General features: G+C 56.5%; 1 protein-coding gene across 1 annotated transcript in view; it reads left to right on the forward strand.

The window, feature by feature from the left end:
• The first annotated feature begins 1,836 nt into the window (after positions 1 to 1,836).
• HS3ST4 (heparan sulfate-glucosamine 3-sulfotransferase 4) overlaps positions 1,837 to 18,250 on the forward strand; it is a 52,795-nt gene continuing 36,381 nt past the window's right edge. The window contains exon 1 of the mRNA XM_054271295.1: positions 1,837 to 2,459. Coding sequence (XP_054127270.1) covers positions 1,837 to 2,459 — 623 coding nt within the window. The remainder of the gene's footprint in view (positions 2,460 to 18,250) is intronic.

Raw genomic sequence — 18,250 nt, forward strand, 5'->3', positions numbered from 1 at the left:
GACTCTGTGACCTTGAAGAATCTCACATTTCAAAACATTCCATGATTCCACGTCCCCTATGCAAGAGTAAGGTTTGGAGATGGGTTTCCCCTGTAAAACCTGGGCAATTCCTGGGCTTCCCCTGCAAAACTCATCAGCTCATCAGCTGGGGGAGCAAGAGGAAGCTCTGCCAGCTCTCTCCCATCCAGCCTCGCCCAGAGCATCTCTGTACAATCCAGTAGTTCCCCAGACTGGTGAGTGGACAAGTGTCACTGCCTCCAAATTCTGGTCCTGCTCACAGGCAGGATGAGTTACACGGCATTCACAGATGCACAAGGCTGGAGACACAGCCTGCATTCTCCCAGGGCTGGCTCAGACGTGCAGCTGTGGCCCTCGTGGGTGTGAACACAGAGCTGCTCTGCAGCTTTTGCCACTGGGGTCGGTGCTGGCTCTTTCTGGGATCTGCTGCCCTCAGGTAGTGCTGGCAGGTGCACAAGGTTACATTGCTGCTCGTTCATCTGTGAGGGTTTTAGCACATGGCCGTGTTCCTCAATTCATGTACATGGCACTGCCAGCCTTGTTCTGCTGTGGAGCAGGATGCCAAGGGCTGTGACATGCCCCAATATCCCAGGGCAACACTCACGATGGAGAAACTCTGAGAGACAATAATGCATTCCTTCCCCTCACAAAACACATTCTAATGCCAAACCTGAGAACTGGAGGTGGGAAGTGACAAAACGTGGAGCTGGAAAGAGGCGATGGCTGCTCCAGAAAACTGTGAGGAGGGAGGCTGTCAGCCCCAACCTGCTCCACCGAGGCTGGGGACAGAGTTCCTGGAAGAACACCGTGCAAGGGTGTAATTGGCCTCATCTACTAGTGCAGCTCCTGGCACCCAAAATATGAACCCTCCATGCTCCAAATTAAGTTCCTGCCTGCCCCTGCCCACGGTCTGCCACCTCTCCTCAGGATCCCAGGGGAAAGCAGGCTGCCCTGAGAACCTGTCCCAGATCCCCATAAGGCCAGAACCAAGGGGCCCGGGCCGTGCTGCGTGGGGCTGTCCCGGAGGATCTGTCTCTTGGCAGCTGCAGGCTGTGTGCAGGAGCCATGGGCTGGGGACAGAACAGACCGCGGGGAGATGGAGGGGAGCAGGGCAGGACATGGGGCCAAGGAGCTGTGGCACGGTGGTTTTGCAGGGGAAAGGAGGAGGATTTGTAGGGTACAGCTGACACCGGCCCTGTTTCTGGGGCCGAGCGGGTGCGGCCCGGCGGGCGGGTCTGGGCCGCAGATGGGGCAGGAGCGCTGCGGGGCGGCCGAGGGCTGGCGGCGGCGAGCAGCGTGTGCCGGCGGGACCGCGGCAGCGGGGCCTGCCCGGGCAGGGCGTCTCGGGGCTGCCCGGCCGCGGCTCCGCGGTGCTGCCCGGCCCGGGGCTCTCCGGTATCCCCGGCCGCTGTCCGCGGTGCTGCCCGGCCGCTGCTCCGCGCCGCCTCCGCCGCCCGGCCCGGCCCGGCCCGGCCCGGCGCGCTCCCCGCTCTCCCCGCGCTCTCGGCATCGGCGGCGGCGGGGGCGGGCCGGGCCCTCCCCGCGCCGGGAACGCGCTCCCGCCTCCCACCCGGCACAAAGTTTCGCGGCAGGAACTCGGGCGGCAACAGTGCGGAGCCGGTGGCACCGGAGCGCGGCCGCGCGGAGCCCCAGCGCCCCGGTACCCGGCGGGGGCCGGCGGCGACCGTGCCATGCGGGGCCCCCCCCCACCGGCGGCGGCGGGGCGGGCGGGCAGCGGCGCCCCATGCGGCTGGGGCGGCCGGGCGGCGGCTGACACCATGTGCGCCCGGTGCCCGGGGCGAGGAGCGGGGAGCAGCCATGTCCCCCCCCGCCCAGCCGGGGGTGCCGGGCGGGCGCGGCTCTAAGGGGCCCCCGGCGCGGAAGCTGCTCTGCATGTGCAGCCTCTCCCTGTGCCTCACCTACCTGTGCTACAGCCTGATGGGGGGCACCGGCCCGGCCGCCCTGCGCTCCCCCGCCGCGCTCCCCGCCTCGGCGGCCCCCGGGGCCCCGCGCTCCCCCACCGCCTTCCCCGCCACGGCGGCCCCGCGCTCCGCCGGCGCCCCGGGCCCCTCGGCCGCTCCGCCGCGGGCCTCCAACGGCAGCCGGGAAGGGGCGGCGGACACCTGGCTGCGGGCGCAGCTGGCCCCCGGGGAGGTGATCACGGCGCAGAGCGGAGCCTTCGAGAGGGACCCGCAGGAGTCGAGCACCACGGACGAGGAGCTGAGCCGGGCCGGCAGCCCGGGCAGCCGCGGCGGCGGCAGCAGCAGCACCACGCCGGACTACGGGGAGAAGCGGCTGCCGCAAGCCCTCATCATCGGGGTGAAGAAGGGGGGGACGCGGGCGCTGCTGGAGGCCATCCGGGCGCACCCCGACGTGCGGGCCGTGGGCACCGAGCCCCACTTCTTCGACAGGAACTACGAGAAGGGGCTGGAGTGGTACAGGTGAGGGCGGGGGCTGCGGCGCCATCCGCGGCGGGAGGAACGCGTGTCCGTGCCGGGCGGCGGCAGCCCCGGCGCCGTCCCGGGGGTCCCCGCTGCCCCCGCTGCGAGCCGGGCGAGCTCCGGGACCCCGCGGGGCCGGGGCGGGCGGGTCGGCGGGGCCGCGCCCGGCCGCGGTGGAAAGCGTGCTGTTCTGGGGGGAAAGCAGGAAATCTCCGGTAACGTCCCTCTCGGCTGCTCCGAGTGCGTGAGCATGCCGTAGCAGTTCCGCTGCAGTCGGTGTAAAATACGCCTAAATAGGTCGGTAATTAATAATTACTGAAATAAACAAGATCGCAAGTTATCCAGGTGCTGCTAGGGCTGAAGGATGCTGCCTTCATGTGAGCATAGGCTTTGCTTCACAAATAGGGTTTGCTCTTTATTCAACAAGTTCCACGTTAGGAAGTTTTTTTCCATTGACAAGATCTAATTCTGTTTGTGAAGACGTCTCTAAATACTGTTGAGTAACATTTTAAAGGAATGGGTAACATTTTAAAGGAATTTTATGCTAAAAGTCCTGGTTATTAGAAAACACTGGACTGCAGTAAGGAAGTGTTAAATGTCTTGACAGGTTTAGGAAATCAGTGGATTGTGATGGCTTAGTGTTTTTCTCTCTCTTTAAAAATTTCTGAGCAGAATGCAGCACATCAATAGAACTTAAAAACTCCCAGTAGCTCTGTAGTTCAAAGCAAACCATACTGGTTCTTGATAAAAAGTGGTGTGTGGCTGAGCTGGTGAAGTTCTTGTTGTGGCTAGTATGGCAGCTTTCATAGTTGCTCTGCAAACGAAGCTAAAAATGAGAGGCAGCAGGCAAGTTATTGCCAGGATTATCTGGTCCCTCGTTATTAAAATAAAGTACATGGTCTGTATACCAGGGGTGTTTAAAGGTGACAAACTCCAGGCAGTCTTCTGTGGGGATTGTGGAAGGAAAGTCTTCGTAACACTTGGTGTGGCATCCGCTTGGCTGTGGTGAAATGCTGTGGGATTTTCTGGAGGGATTTCATGGAAGTGGACATCAGCACTGAGAAAGTGAGGGTGTCCCTGAGAGTGTTTTTGGTTTGCTGCTCTGATGGGGGGAAGAACTAAAGGACTGGATATAGTTATTGTGTTTATAGATATAATTTCAGACGCAGTGTTTTGTTGTATTGAATTTTCTTGGAAGAAAGGCTTAACCTTGAAAAATAAGTTTAGAAAACTGGCTAGAAGAGGGTAGAAAGTAGCACATAAAAAGTTTGGTTTCATTTAAAACAGGCAGAAGAAGATCAAGCACTGAATATGATGAGCAGTTGCTTTTTCATCTTTAAAGTTATGCTACTAGAAAAGGGCTAGTGAGTGGGTGTAGCTCCTCTCGTGGAGTAAGAGGCACACACAGGTTTCCATTTGCAGTTTGGTATTTTCTATCCCTGCAGCAGCTCTCTGGGCTGTGCTGCTCATTTCAAGCCCTGCAGCTCTGCTGCTGGGGCAGGAGAGGTGGGAGAACAGGCTGGGGCACCCTCGGTGTGTGAGCTCTGGGCAGAGCAGGCTGTGTGATGTGATGGGTCAGGAATGGCTGCTGCTCCGTGCTGTGTGTGCCCTGCCTGCCTGACCACTGGTACCTTCACTGGGCAGAGCAGGCTGTGGGATGGGTCAGGAATGGCTGCTGCTCTGTGCCGTGCCAGCCCTGCCTGCCTGGCCTGCAGGTACCTTCACACCCGCCCAACACAAACAGGTGCTTCTCCCCCCTCCCTCAAGAGTGCCCAGCCCTGCAGGGCAGGACATTGCTGGTGCTCTGAGCCTCCGCAGCAGCCACAACTGCCCTGGGGCTGTACTGGTGCCAGGCTGTCGTCATGGGCTGGCTTTTAGTGCCACACAAACACAGACCAAGAACAGGATGGGGAAAGCTCACCGTCCATCCCAGCAGCTGCTTCTTCTGACCTCTGAGATTACCTGACTGAGTGCACTAGGGAGGCTGACAGCTCATAGCTGTGTCCCAGGTAGAGTAATTAGAGGTTTTTTTCCTGTCCACAGAAATGTCAATGTCTTTTTGGCAAAGAAGCAACTGTTGAAGTCACCTCCTTATGGTGACTTCTGCATTACACACTGTGAGCTTTTAACACGGTCAGATTTTTTCTTACATAGTGAAAAAAGGGAATGGCAGACCTTCAGGGTTCCTTGCTTAGTTGTTCAGTCACCAGGTTATCTGCCAGCCTCGAGGGCTGGAGGAAAGGGAAATGCCTTCTCCACCATGGTTTCTCCTGTGAAATGGAGACGGTGCCAGGGCTTTGCCATTTCTTTGTGTGCTCCATGCTGCTTCACCTGTGTCTTTGCTGCCTTGAGACTGAAAAGCCCTAAACGCTCTGGCTGTGTGGTCCAGGATCTCTCTCAGGGGCTGGAGCTGCTGCAGGCACTGGGCCGGGGGCTGCCAGCTCTGTGCTGCTGGGGACAGGGTGCCGTGCAGGGTGGCAGTTCCACACTGCTGGCTCTGTTTTTTGCTGGCAGCCTGTAGGGAAAGCTGAAGGTTTGTGTGCTGTCTCTGATCTCTTTAGCTCAGTTCATGCGCAATTGCAAACAGAGGTCTTTCCACACACAAACTGGTGCAAACTGGGCCAAGATTAGTTTTGGTTAGTTTCTGTTATGCTGCCAGGGTTGTTTGTGTGGCTGCAGTTTATGGTTCTGTCCGTCCTAATGCTGGGCTGTCTGAAAGACAAGTTCCATGGTACAGCTTTCCTTAAACGAGATCCAGGCTTCCTCTGCTGTTCTTTGTAAGCCGTTGTCTTTAACTTGCTCCTTCCCTCCCCAGGATATGCCAGCTTTCCTGCAGGAGCTGCTGCTGGTTTGTAGCCAGTGTCCAAGCGTCCCCCTGCTCTCTGCCGTGCTCAGGCACGGGGATCTCCACACGTCCCCCACGGCCAGGCTGGACTGCGGGCATTTGCTCTCTCCAGTGTGATGCTCATGCCTCAGTGGGCATGGCCTGTGCCAGGAGCTCTGCCCTGAGCTATCCTGCGTTTGGGAAAGCACTGAGAGCCTTTCTCAGAGCACAGAAAGGATGGCAGAATGACACAGAGGCCTCTGAGACCAGGGAACGGAGATTACATCCATAAATGCTCATTACAAGCGCAGGCACAGCATTTGGGACATGTCTGAGTTCCCTGCCTGCGCGTGGATCAAGGGCACACAGCTGTGTGGGGATGCTGTGGATGGTGGGAGCTGCAGGCTGCCTGCAGTGCCTAGCACCTGGGCAGGTTTGTCTCCTGGTGCTGGGGGCCTCGGTTCAGTCTCAGAGGGGAGAGGGCCCAGGGAGGGGGGCAGGGTGCGCAGGGCAGCCCTGCAGCCGCTGTGGGGCCGGGGGCTCTGTGTCACTGGGGAAGGAGGGGAGGTGATCCTGCCTGCAGGGTCAGTGGCACGCTGCCCTGCACCTGTGGGTTCACCCGTGCAGATCCAGTGCCTGGGGGTGCTCAGATGCTGCTGGTGACTGCTCTGGAGGTTTTGGAAGAGAAATGCTCAGGTGACTGTGTGAAGGGAGTGGGAGCCCCAAGCCATGGGGAGGGCTTTAGTTGTGTCTTTCTGCTGGTGCAAATGACCAGCACAGGAGAGTTCATCACCTGGGCACCCTTGAGGTTTTGTGAGCTGAGTGGAACAGCCCAGTGCTCCCAGCCACCATCCCCAGCTGTCTGCAGGCTCAGCATGGTGAGGGGGTTCAGTTCTGTCACGTTACCCTTTCAAGGCTATCTTGACATCCTACCTTTAGCAGAAAAACTGGGGATTTGTAACAATATTTTGAAAACAAACTTGTGGTTTTAAAACAAATATAATTTCCATAACACAAAAAGGACACTTGATAGTGGTGAGTTGAAATTGGATTTTAGGGTTTGCTGGTTGGAAGAGTTAAATGCTGTGTGTACATGCACGTTTCTTTACTCCTTGCTTCCTCCTCAGTGGAGCCCTCATGGAGAGGCTGCAGCAGTATCTGTGATTAGATCGCATTCCCCTCTCTGCCTGGTCTCCAGTGCTGAGTGCTTGGACGGGGTGTAGCTGTGTGTGTGGAGTGGCCCGGCTGCAGGAGCAGTCACCATGACAGGAGTGGAGTGGCTTGCATGTCTAATGCTATTTGCACTGCTTGTCTGGGTTTTTGGAGTGTTCTCCCGAGCAGTCAGGCCTGCGTGTGCTTTGGTGAGCTGCTGGCCTCATACAAACAATGAATAATGCCATGACAGGAGCTCTTCCCTCAGCAATAAGCACGTGCTCAGGGTGAGCGGTTCCTGCAGCCGCGGGCCGTGCCTGGGAGCTGGCACTGCCAGTGCCGTCCCTGGGGATGCTGAGCTGGTCTGTGTGGGGCAGGGGGCTGTTGTGTGTTGCTGTTTGTGCCACGGGCTCTGCTCCCCCCGGGGCCATCTCACCCTCCTTCCTGCGCTGACCTGGGGCAGTGGGGCCAGCCCTGCGTGCCCGGGGACGATCCAGCCTTGGCTCTTGCTGCCATGGCTGCTGGCAGGAATTGTGTCCAGGGATGCGTGCGGGGACCCTCCTCCAGCGTCCCCTAACAGCTGCTGGGCAGCAACAGCCTGGGGCCATTTCAGCCTCATCCCACACAGTGCCACCTCACAGCTGTGAGCTGTACCTCGCTGTGAGCTGTAATTGTGTTGCTGGCTAATGCCTGCGCTGTTCCGATCAGCTCGGGGCATTCAGGAAATCAAACCCTTTCCATCAGCGCTGTGAGCCTGTGCCGGCGGCACTGTGGGAACACCTACAATGGAAGGATGGACTGGGGTCTGCTCTTGCCCACAGGCACAGCTGCAGAGCCTGGGAACCGCTGTGTTTCTCTGCAAAAGGCCTTCCCAGAGTGCTGTACCCACTGCACTTCTGGTAACTTAGGGAAAGTGTATTGATTTTGTTTCTGGGCCCTGCTGTGAGTTGGTTTTGCTGAAATGTAGTGACTCAGCTGCCTCTCTCCTCTGTGGATCCAGTGTATTGGACTTTGCTGACACCTGGGTCGGCTCTGGGCTGGGGACTGCGAGCAGGGGTCAGGCTTTGTGCTGGTTGGCTCCCGGTTTCACCCATCTGGGGACTGATGAGAGGCCATTCCAGCAGCAGGCACGGATTTCCTTCTGCATCCTCCAGCCACTGCAGTGAATCTGCTGTGTGCCAGAGCTCAGGGTCTCCTGGCTCTGCCCTGCCTTGTGTGCTGAGCCGGGGAACCCCCCTGCACCCTTCCTGGGCAGCACTTGTCTCCCTCCTTTCTGCTCTGCTTCAGCTCAAGGAATGGGGTGAAGGAATGAATTGTGTCTATTTGCAGTGTTTTGTCACCTGATGCTGGTTATCCACATGCCGCTCAGTTGTAGCCATGGGAATGGCAGCTGCTCTCAGCACCTGCAGCCCCTGTGTGCTGCTCTGGCTCTTCCTGCAAAGAGAGTGAGAGAAGTGCCGGGGCCAGCGCTGCCGGGAGGGCCCTGGAGCAGCTCCTGCAGGGCTTGTCCCTGCTTCTGCTCCATGGGGAGCGTGTTTGTGGGTGGCAGTGAGCACAGGAGGCACAGGGTGCTCTCTGTGCCCCTCGCAGCCCCCGGGCACTGCCCGCTCTGCCTGGCACGGGGGTGTCCGGGATGGGGTGACCAGGGTGGCATCCCAGCAGGCCCAGCTGGGCTCTGCCCTGCTCCCACTCTGATCCCAGGGCGTGTGAGGAGCCGGGAGCAGCACACAGCTCTCCTGGAGGGCTGTGGACACGGGGCTCAGCACACCAGCCACGCGTGCTGGGGATGCCTCTTCCAATGACTTCCAAGGGAACGTCCCTTGGAGCATGTGGGAAAGAAACCAGCACATGTCACCAGCCCAAAATCATTGAACTGTTGCACTGCAGTCTCAAGAACATCCTTTCTCTAGGATTTTGCTCAATTACCCGCTTTGTAAACAGGCTGGTGCTTTGGTGCTAATGGTTTGTGTTGTCTGGGATGTCAGAATTTGTGAGCTTGGCTCTCTTTGTGAGCGCACTACTGCTCGTGCATGTAGAGTTACAGAAAACTCAGAAACAGGCCTGGGGAAAAGCAGCCCCCTGGAGAAGCAAGAGGGGAGTGTTGGGTGGTCGCATTCCGTGGTTTAAATGATGCACCTGAGCCCTGCTGGCTCCCTGGCTGGCAAGGCTCACTCTGCCAGAGCAGGAACAACAGCTTCTCAAAGAGAGTTGTGGGCAAGGGCTTTACATTTTCAAAGTCAAAATTCCAACACAAATTTGTGACACCTTGTATCGACAAAGGTCAGAGTCTTTTTCTTTTCATGGGTTTCTTTTGCCTCTTCTTTTCATGGGGACTCCTTTTCTCTGAGTCATTATTTCATGCACTTCAGCAGAAATTTTATTGCTTTGGGGGCTGGGCTGGATCATGTGGGACATTTCTCACTGCTCAGACGGTGATACACAGAGGTAATTTCTTTCAAATGATTTTTGCTTGAAGGGTTTCAATGAATTGTGAAGGGTGTGAGGGTATGAGCATGAATGAATGGCTGAAACATTTGTATGGAGTCCAGGCCAGGAACCTCCATGATCAAACTTTCCAGAGCATACAGTGTGGATACTGTAATTTCACTGCTGTGTTCATGTGAGCACGAGCTCATTTTAGGCTTTTAATCCCCTTTTAAATAAGTATTATTTAGGGTTGTATGAGGTTTAAATTGGTTTCCCCTGAATTTGAAGAAGTTTAAAGGAGCCCCAGAATTGCAAGAGTCTGTTCAATCGCAGTGAGAAATTCCTGTTTAGACCACAGGTATCTGTCAGCAGCATGGGGGAGTGGCAGGATGGGCCCTGACCCTGCCACGAGCAGCTCCTCTCCCTGGCACGGCCGAGCTCAGACTCTGCTCCGCGATGGCACTCGGGCACTGCTCCCCCCATTTGTTAGTGAGGTGGCTGCAGCTTCCAAGCTGAAGGAGAGTCTTGAAAGCTAGCTGCAGAAGGCTGGGGAAAAATTCACACTTATGGAAAGAGAGAAGAAAAAAGCCAGAAAACAGCCCTCAGAAAAACCCTCCAACCTTTTTTTCCAGAGTCTCCCATTTCCCTCCCCAGTGTTAAAACACCAATTTAGTAAATGTTGCAAGGCACAGTGTTTCCCCCCTTGTCATATTATACATCCAGGCATCAAGGATGGATCATAAACTTGCTCTTTATGGCTTTAACATTTCAATTGCTAGTCACATTTTATGTAAATTAAGGTATTTACCTTGACAAGCTCTCCTGTGAAGTACGGTACTTCTTTACAGAATATATTTGGCAATATAAACAGGCCAAATGCTGGGGGTGGATGCAAAATTCACAATTGATTTTTACAGCTAAGTAGGATCCTCCCAAAATATACTGGAGTTGTCTGCTCCAATCTTGTCAGTGCCTGGAGAAACTGAGGCAGGGGGACCTGGGGGAAGAGGAAATAGCAAAGGGACATCAGTTATAGCCACCGACCTACTAAACAGAACTAGCTCTGGATAAAAATAACTCCATCTGCCAGACTTTATTTTGTATTACAGAGATTGCTATAACACATTTCAAGCCAAAATCTGATTTCCATTCCCTTCAGAGCCAGGCTGGACTGGACTTGGCCCCCTCCTTTATTAGCAGTAATTATTTTGGATCCGAGCAGAGCAGCGCTGCTGTGATAGCCCAGATCTGCAGTTCTCCTTTGTTTCAGAGTGTATTTCCTTTCATCTTGCACTGAGATGTGTACACTAATATATTTAGTATTAGTGCTCATCCACATCTGCAGATGACTTTATTTCAGCCCCAGCTCTGCCCTCTCTGTATTTGCTCTTGATGGACACTCATATAATTAAGCTGAGCCGTGAGCACGCTCGTGGGAAGCCAACGTCAGCACCAGGCCTGGGTGGTAAACCACGGCTGGATTGCACAGCCCCAGAGCAGGAGCTGGGCATGGCACAGCCCCAGAGCAGGAGCTGAGGATTGCACAGCCCCAGGGCAGGAGCTGGGCATGGCACAGCCCCAGGGCAGGAGCTGGGCACGGCACAGCCCCAGAGCAGGAGCTGAGGATTGCACAGCCCCAGAGCAGGAGCTGGGCATGGCACAGCCCCAGGGCAGGAGCTGGGCACGGCACAGCCCCAGAGCAGGAGCTGAGGATTGCACAGCCCGAGGGCAGGAGCTGGGCACGGCACAGCCCCAGGGCAGGAGCTGGGCACGGCACAGCCCCAGCAGGAGCTGGGCATGGCACAGCCCCAGCAGGAGCTGGGCATGGCACAGCCCCAGGGCAGGAGCTGAGGATTGCACAGCCCCAGGGCAGGAGCTGGGCACGGCACAGCCCCAGGGCAGGAGCTGGGCACGGCACAGCCCCAGAGCAGGAGCTGGGCACGGCACAGCCCCAGAGCAGGAGCTGGGCACGGCACAGCCCCAGGGCAGGAGCTGGGCACGGCACAGCCCCAGAGCAGGAGCTGGGCACGGCACAGCCCCAGGGCAGGAGCTGAGGATTGCACAGCCCCAGGGCAGGAGCTGGGCACGGCACAGCCCCAGAGCAGGAGCTGGGCACGGCACAGCCCCAGGGCAGGAGCTGGGCACGGCACAGCCCCAGCAGGAGCTGGGCACGGCACAGCCCCAGGGCAGGAGCTGAGGATTGCACAGCCCCAGCAGGAGCTGGGCACGGCACAGCCCCAGGGCAGGAGCTGGGCACGGCACAGCCCCAGGGCAGGAGCTGGGCACGGCACAGCCCCAGGGCAGGAGCTGGGCACGGCACAGCCCCAGGGTAGGAGCTGGGCACGGCACAGCCCCAGGGCAGGAGCTGGGCACGGCACAGCCCCAGCAGGAGCTGCCCCCATCCAGCCGGGCTGAGCAGACCCACCCAGCCTGTGCCAGCCAGCATGGGCCGTGCACCAGCCCCAGCCCCTTGGCGCTCCCCCAGGTGTGCCCCGGGCGGCTCAGCTGCTGCCCAGCCCTGAGCCCCAGACATGTGGGAAGGGGTCACCTCCCAGCTCAGCCCTGGGTGGAAGGTGCTGCCTCACCTGTGCAGGTGACAAACTTTCAATTACTGGGCCCTGGTCCTGCTTGTTCAACGGCAAACTGACCGTTTTCCATCCGAAGTGCTGACTCAAGAGATGCTGGTGGCAGACCTATGGATCCTGGAGTCGTTGCTGCTGGAGGTCTTTAAGTGGCTGTTGGTTCATCCCTCCTTGGTCTGCTCCCCAGGGAGCACCAGCATCGATCCCACAGTGCACTGTCAGCACTCACAACCTTCAAGCTCATTTTAGGGCTCTTCATTTGTACCCTTTTAATTCCTGAATTACCAATCACCACCTCTGCTTCATGCTCTGTGGCACCGGAGCTTGCGGAGCCGGAGGGTGCACTGAGGAGAACTGGTACATCAGGAAAGGGCTCTGGGTACCCTAGCAAAGGGCTCTGCCTCCTCTACATGAGCTGTTCACCCTGCACAGAAAGGCAGGAGCAGGAGGGGCAGGAGGGCAGAGATTGAGGATGCACAGCCCTGAGATGGGGCAGCTGCTGTTTGGCTGCTCATCCTGTGCTGCCAGTGTGGGGAAGAGGCTGCAGCAGCTCTGTTGCTGGGTCTGCTGCACACGCTGGGATCTGGAGTGGTAAGGGCTCCTTACTCAGCTCAAAATCATCTAGACCCTCCCCAAAAAATCGAAACACTGGAAAAATGCCTGAGGCAACAACTGCATTGGTAAACTAAAGCATCTTGCTGAGAATATCATAGACCCAGCAAATCATAATGCAATTTCCTATGCAAAAAGGGTTTATCTCTATCTAAATATTATTCTGCACTGTTACTCATTGTAGGGAAGTTATTGCTCTCCTAGGTTAACTGATTGAACTTCGGAAATAGAGCTGCAAGCTTATTGTACAGACGGGAGCTTGACTTTTATTGCTCCTAAATTGTAGAGATACTATTAGATGTGAGTAAAACATACACTCCATTAGAAAATATTTAAGTTTGGTACCACTTTGAAATTAAAAAAGATTAAAAGAAGCATTTCTGCAGTCTAGTCCGCCATGAAATTGGAGTCTATTTGGTATGTGAAATGTGTGATACAAATAGCCTAACAATTAATGACAAAGGAAGAGCTGGGATGGATTTATGGCTTAAAGTACCCCGGATTTCACAAGGCTGGAGTGGCAGCAAGGGAAATGTGTTATTAGATCATTACAGGCTTTTCTGCGAGAGCCACTGCTGCTAAAGTTGCAGCAAGGTGTTTTATTATTACTCTGTTCCCACATAATACTCTGAAGCACTCTCGTCTTGGGATAGGGTTGTCTCAGTGGGAGGCAATCCATGTCTCTGCTGCAGATGGGCTCCTTTGGAAAACCTTATCAGGAACTCCTCAGCCATTTTTTTGCAGTAGGCAGTGGTGAAGTGCTTTCCCATGGCGAGGCCGTGTAAGGAGCCTGTTGATCAGTGTGAGTTCAGTGCTTTCCATGGCCAGGCCATGTAAGGAGCCTGTTGATGAGTGTGAGTTCAGTGCTTTCCATGGCCAGGCCATGTAAGGAGCCTGTTGATCAGTGTGTAAGTTCAGTGTTTCCCATGGCCAGGCCATGTAAGGAGCCTGTTGATCAGTGTGTAAGTTCAGTGCATTGCCATGGCCAGGCTGTGTAGGCAGCCTGTTGATCAGTGTGTAAGTTCAGTGCTTTCCATGGCCAGGCCGTGTAGGCAGCCTGTTGATCAGTGTGAGTTCAGTGCTTTCCATGGCCAGGCCATGTAAGGAGCCTGTTGATCAGTGTGTGAGCTCAGTGCTTTCCCATGGCCAGGCCATGTAAGGAGCCTGTTGATCAGTGTGAGTTCAGTGTTTCCCATGGCCAGGCCATGTAAGGAGCCTGTTGATCAGTGTGAGTTCAGTGTTTCCCATGGCCAGGCCGTGTAAGGAGCCTGTTGATCAGTGTGTAAGTTCAGTGTTTCCCATGGCCCAGCCGTGTAAGGAGCCTGTTGATCAGTGTGTGAGCTCAGTGCTTTCCATGGCCAGGCCGTGTAGGCAGCCTGTTGATCAGTGTGAGTTCAGAGCTGCTGGCTGTCAGTGGGTGATGGGTCTGGGGGCTCCGGCTGCTCGGGACCCCCTGGCACTGTGGTGGGTCTGTCCCTGCTGCCCAGCTCAGGGTCCTTCCTTTCCCCGGGTGCTCTGCATGGCTTTGCCCAGTGCAGCTCCCCCCGTGACCCCCGTTAACTTTTCCTAATGCTTGGAGTGTGTTGCAGGCAGAGGTGAGCCTGAAGCTCTTTGCTGTGCCCAGAGGGTAAGGATTTGGGATGCTGGTGTAGGGACGAAGGGAGGGCTTTGCGGAGAGGTGGATTTCACCAGTGCCTCCGCCTTCAGTGAGCCTGGGGAGAGCTGAGCCCCCAGTTAGCCCAAGGCTGGGAGACACCTCATCCTGCAGCGCTGCTGCTGCTGTTGGGGAGGGTCTCAGCTGCAGCCCTTCCCCTCCCACGCGTGGCTGGGGGTGTCCAGGAGGGACCCAGGCACTGTATCCCCCACCAGCAGCTTAAATAAGCATATATACAAACATATATGTACCCAGCACCCGAGTTGTGCCTTGGGCTCTCTCTCAGGATGGGAAAATAGATTGAGGTAGGACTGGTGTTTTGGGTGCCTGCTGGGTGCAGATCCAGGGCCTGTGGTGCCAGATGAGCATTGTATGGCCCTTGGGAGTATAAACTGCATTTCTAATCCAGTTTCTCACCTTGCACTTTGTATGAGAGTCATCTTGTACAGGTGCCTCTGTGCTGGAGCATGCAGTGCAGGTTACGTATCTCCTTCTTCATTAATGGGATTTATATCCTTGGTGTTCCTCACTGGATGACTTAGTATTGTAATGAAAAACATGAGTGCTGCCTTAATTAAAATGTAACCCCCATATTAATGTATATGTTGCCACTGAAAATTGAGATTCGCTGAAAACCAAGTTTAAAAGCCTGTGGCAGGTGTAGCTGGCGGCATTGCAAGGGGAGGAGATTTGGGGTGCCCCAGCTGGGCAGCCCAGCCAGGCCCATGGCAGGGGCGGAGCTCAGAGCTGCCCCATGGCCCCAGAGCAGGCAGGCAGCTGCTGCCCCTCTGCCTGGCACTGGGGACACCACAGCTGTGCCAGGTGTGCGCGGCCACCTGCCCTATGCTCAGCGTTGGTGGGAGCCTGTGCCAGTCCTGTGCTCACTCCCAGGATGTTCTCTTGTACCAGGGAGGTGCAAAGCAGCTTAATGAACCAGAGAATTTGTTCCATAATATTACTTAAAAAAATCTTGTAAATGCAAACATTCCAAGCCTGTCTCCGAGCTGTGCAGGCATTGCCATTGGCATATGATCAGTTATGAAGATATTTTGCATTCAAGGGTTTGCGGTTTCTAGGTCCATGAATATTCAGGCTCCAGCTCGCCCTTTTTGTCTGTGTTCCACACCTACCCTTTCCATTCCTTTGCGCCTTTTTTTTTTTCCAGTGGATTCAATTAGTTCTATTTGCTGCTTTAGCAATAAAACAATTCCCTCTGTGGCATTAAAATGAGTTTCTTTCATTATTTCATTTGGCTTCTTGTTATGTGTGGAAGGAAGGTAGGGAGCTGTGCTCTGTGCCCCAGCTCTCAGGGGCTGCCAAACCCTGGAGGACAGGAGATGCACTTGGGGCAGCATTAGGAATTAATGAAGGGCACTGCTGGTGCAGAGCCGCCAGAGCTGCGCTGACAGAGCCACGTTCAGAGCCACCAGGAGAATCTGACCTGTCCCAGGGACCTTTGGTAGGACTGAGGCACCTGAGCCACTGCAGCCTTCAGTGTGCTGTGCTCCTGACCATGCTTGGGTTGTGGGGTCTGGTCCGTTCTCACGTGGCCCTTGCATTGCCTGTTGGTAATGGAACGCAGGGACTCGAGCTCCTGCCTGGCTCAGATGGGGCACGAGCCAATCTGAGCTGAGGCACCAGTGAAACCAGCGGGAGGTTTGTGGCAGCACTGGGCGTGCTGCCTGGCTGCAGGGGCTGGAGCTGGTCAGGGTCCTGGTCCCATTTCCTCCCTGAGCAGAGCCCAGCGCAGTGTGAGGAAAGCACAGGGGCGCTGAGAGAGCCAGGACAGCAGGGACCGTGTGGGCAGCGTGTACAGAGGGTCACACACAGTGCCAGGGCACTCTCGCCTGGCCGCTCTTGAGTGCCCTTTCAGGGGCTGCAATGGCATTGGGAGTGTGCGCTGCGGACTGACCATAAATCATTCGTTTCGCACTGTGCTAAACACAAATCCCATCAGCGCACTGAGGAGCATCTAAGTAGAGAAAAGAAAAAGGCAAGATAGAAAGAGGAAACGAGATTTAAATCTAATTGTTTTTCTGCCTGTGTTTCACCACTGTTTGTGTGGGACATGATGAAATGCAGCAGAGGAGAGCCACACGGTGGGAGTGGGAGCCAGTGCTGTTCCTGCTCTGCTGCCCCGGACAGCTGACGCACGTGTTGAAGGTCAACGGGAGGAGATGTGGCTTTGTGTACTCAAAATTATGGTTTTAATTACTTTTCCTCCTCTTTCTGTGACTGGGGAAGGTTAAAGCAGTTGTGCTGATTCCAGTTGCTTTTTCATTCTGAAGTTAAACCTAGAACCAAATGAGAATTTCCAGGCTAGTGGAGGGGCTGCAGACCCTGGGGTCTGACAAGCACCCAAATTTCTGGAAAAAGAGGTTTTGTCTTTCCTCTCCCCACAGAAAGGCCTGTGCCCTTCTGGAGAGCAAGTGGCCACTGGTGCTGGGTGGCTCCAGCTGGAACTGCAGGTTCAGGCAGGATGGGTGGCTGCCTGTGTGATGGGTCAGTGACAGCGGATTTCAGAGGGACAAAGCAAAGGAGCTGGACAAGGAAAGGGGTCTATTAGGGATGGAAAGCCATTTTAAAAGGAAGCAAAATTAGAGCCTGCAGTAGGGTAAGTAGGACTGCAAAGTTCTGTAATTAATCACACTGTTGGAACTTTTAAAGGAAATAAATGTGATAAAAGGATTTGTCCAAATAGATTACAGGCAAATTAGGAAAAAAAAAAGGTGGGGTCATCATGGCCATGGAAATTGTGCTCTTCAGAAATCTTCAATCATCCTCACAATCAATTCTGCATTTCTTTAATAGCACGGTCTTGGATTAACCGCTACCTGCATCCAGACATTAAATGAAATATCGAGTATTTGTCTCTCAACAATACACTTGGAAATTGTTTATTTCCCTACTTGTCTTTTGCGATGTATTTCAGTCCTGTGACCCAAGCTGAAATCCAACGTGCTGAATGCCCAGCACTTGGTCCTGCTGGCTCCCGCCCCGAGGATCTGCAGCATGGGAGGGTTTTCTCACAAACCACTTGTTTGTTTGTGCAGACGATTACACCGGCTTTGCTATACAACAGTGTGTTTCTCTGCAGCAAACAATCTGCTTTATGGGTTTTCCTAGGAAAATATCAGCTCGCTATGCTCACTAATATGATTCAATTGTGTTGTGTTAGCTGACCTTTAAGGAACTTGCAATCTATAATGACATGGTTCTACAGCAGAGCCACTAGTAAAAGCCCAGGCTCCTGGGGAATTCCGGCTGCAAATAAGTGAAGCCCGGCTCCAGAAGCAGTAACAAGGCACTTTAACCCCTTGGCTGCCGGCCTGCGGGGGCGGGCTGCCGTCCCCCTGGCCGGGCGCTGCAGGGATGTGTGTGTGGGCAGCTGGAGCGGGAGCGCAGCTCTGTCTGATATCGATCTGGGAGCGCCCGGAGCTGGCGCCGCTCGCCCCTCTCCGCAGAGCGGGAAACGGGGCAGGGAGGAACGGGACAGCAACGCCCGGGGCCAGCGGAGCCCGGGGTGGCTGTGCTGGGCACGCAGGAGAGGCTCCCCGTGCCCCGTTCCTGCTGGGCGGGCAGGAGAGGCTCCCCGTGCCCCGTTCCTGCTGGGCGGGCGAGGCTCCCCGTGCCCCGTTCCTGCTGGGCGGGCAGGAGAGGCTCCCCGTGCCCCGTTCCTGCTGGGCAGGAGAGGCTCCCCGTGCCCCGTTCCTGCTGGGCGGGCGAGGCTCCCCGTGCCCCGTTCCTGCTGGGCAGGAGAGGCTCCCCGTGCCCCGTTCCTGCTGGGCGGGCAGGAGAGGCTCCCCGTGCCCCGTTCCTGCTGGGCAGGAGAGGCTCCCCGTGCCCCGTTCCTGCTGGGCGGGCAGGAGAGGCTCCCCGTGCCCCGTTCCTGCTGGGCAGGAGAGGCTCCCCGTGCCCCGTTCCTGCTGGGCGGGCAGGAGAGGCTCCCCGTGCCCCGTTCCTGCTGGGCAGGAGAGGCTCCCCGTGCCCCGTTCCTGCTGGGCACGCAGGAGAGGCTCCCCGTGCCCCGTTCCTGCTGGGCACGCAGGAGAGGCTCCCCGTGCCCCGTTCCTGCTGGGCGGGCAGGAGAGGCTCCCCGTGCCCCGTTCCTGCTGGGCGGGCGAGGCTCCCCGTGCCCCGTTCCTGCTGGGCAGGAGAGGCTCCCCGTGCCCCGTTCCTGCTGGGCGGGCGAGGCTCCCCGTGCCCCGTTCCCACTGAGCGGGCAGGAGAGGCTCCCCCGTGCAGACCTCGGCAGTGGCTGTGCCTGCCACGGGCTGTGCTCACCATGGGCACTGCCTGCCATGGGCTGTGCCCGCCATGGGCTTTTCCTGCCGCCTGCGTGCGCGGTGCCACAGAAATGATTAACGCTGCTGTCATTGCCACCCACCCACCGCTCCCGTCTGTCCACTGCGGGCACCGTGCCACTTGCGGGGCACCAGCAAGCTCCGCTGCAGATGGGGACCGCGCATGTGTCCCCTCGTCCTCCTGGTGGCATGGGGGTCACGTCACTGCCAGCGCTGGCTGTGTGCTGCTGCTGGAG

The sequence above is a fragment of the Melozone crissalis genome, unplaced genomic scaffold, assembly GCF_028551555.1.
Source record: "Melozone crissalis strain CALT ecotype California unplaced genomic scaffold, PUWL_Pcris_2 ptg000012l_1, whole genome shotgun sequence".
NCBI lineage: Eukaryota > Metazoa > Chordata > Aves > Passeriformes > Passerellidae > Melozone > Melozone crissalis.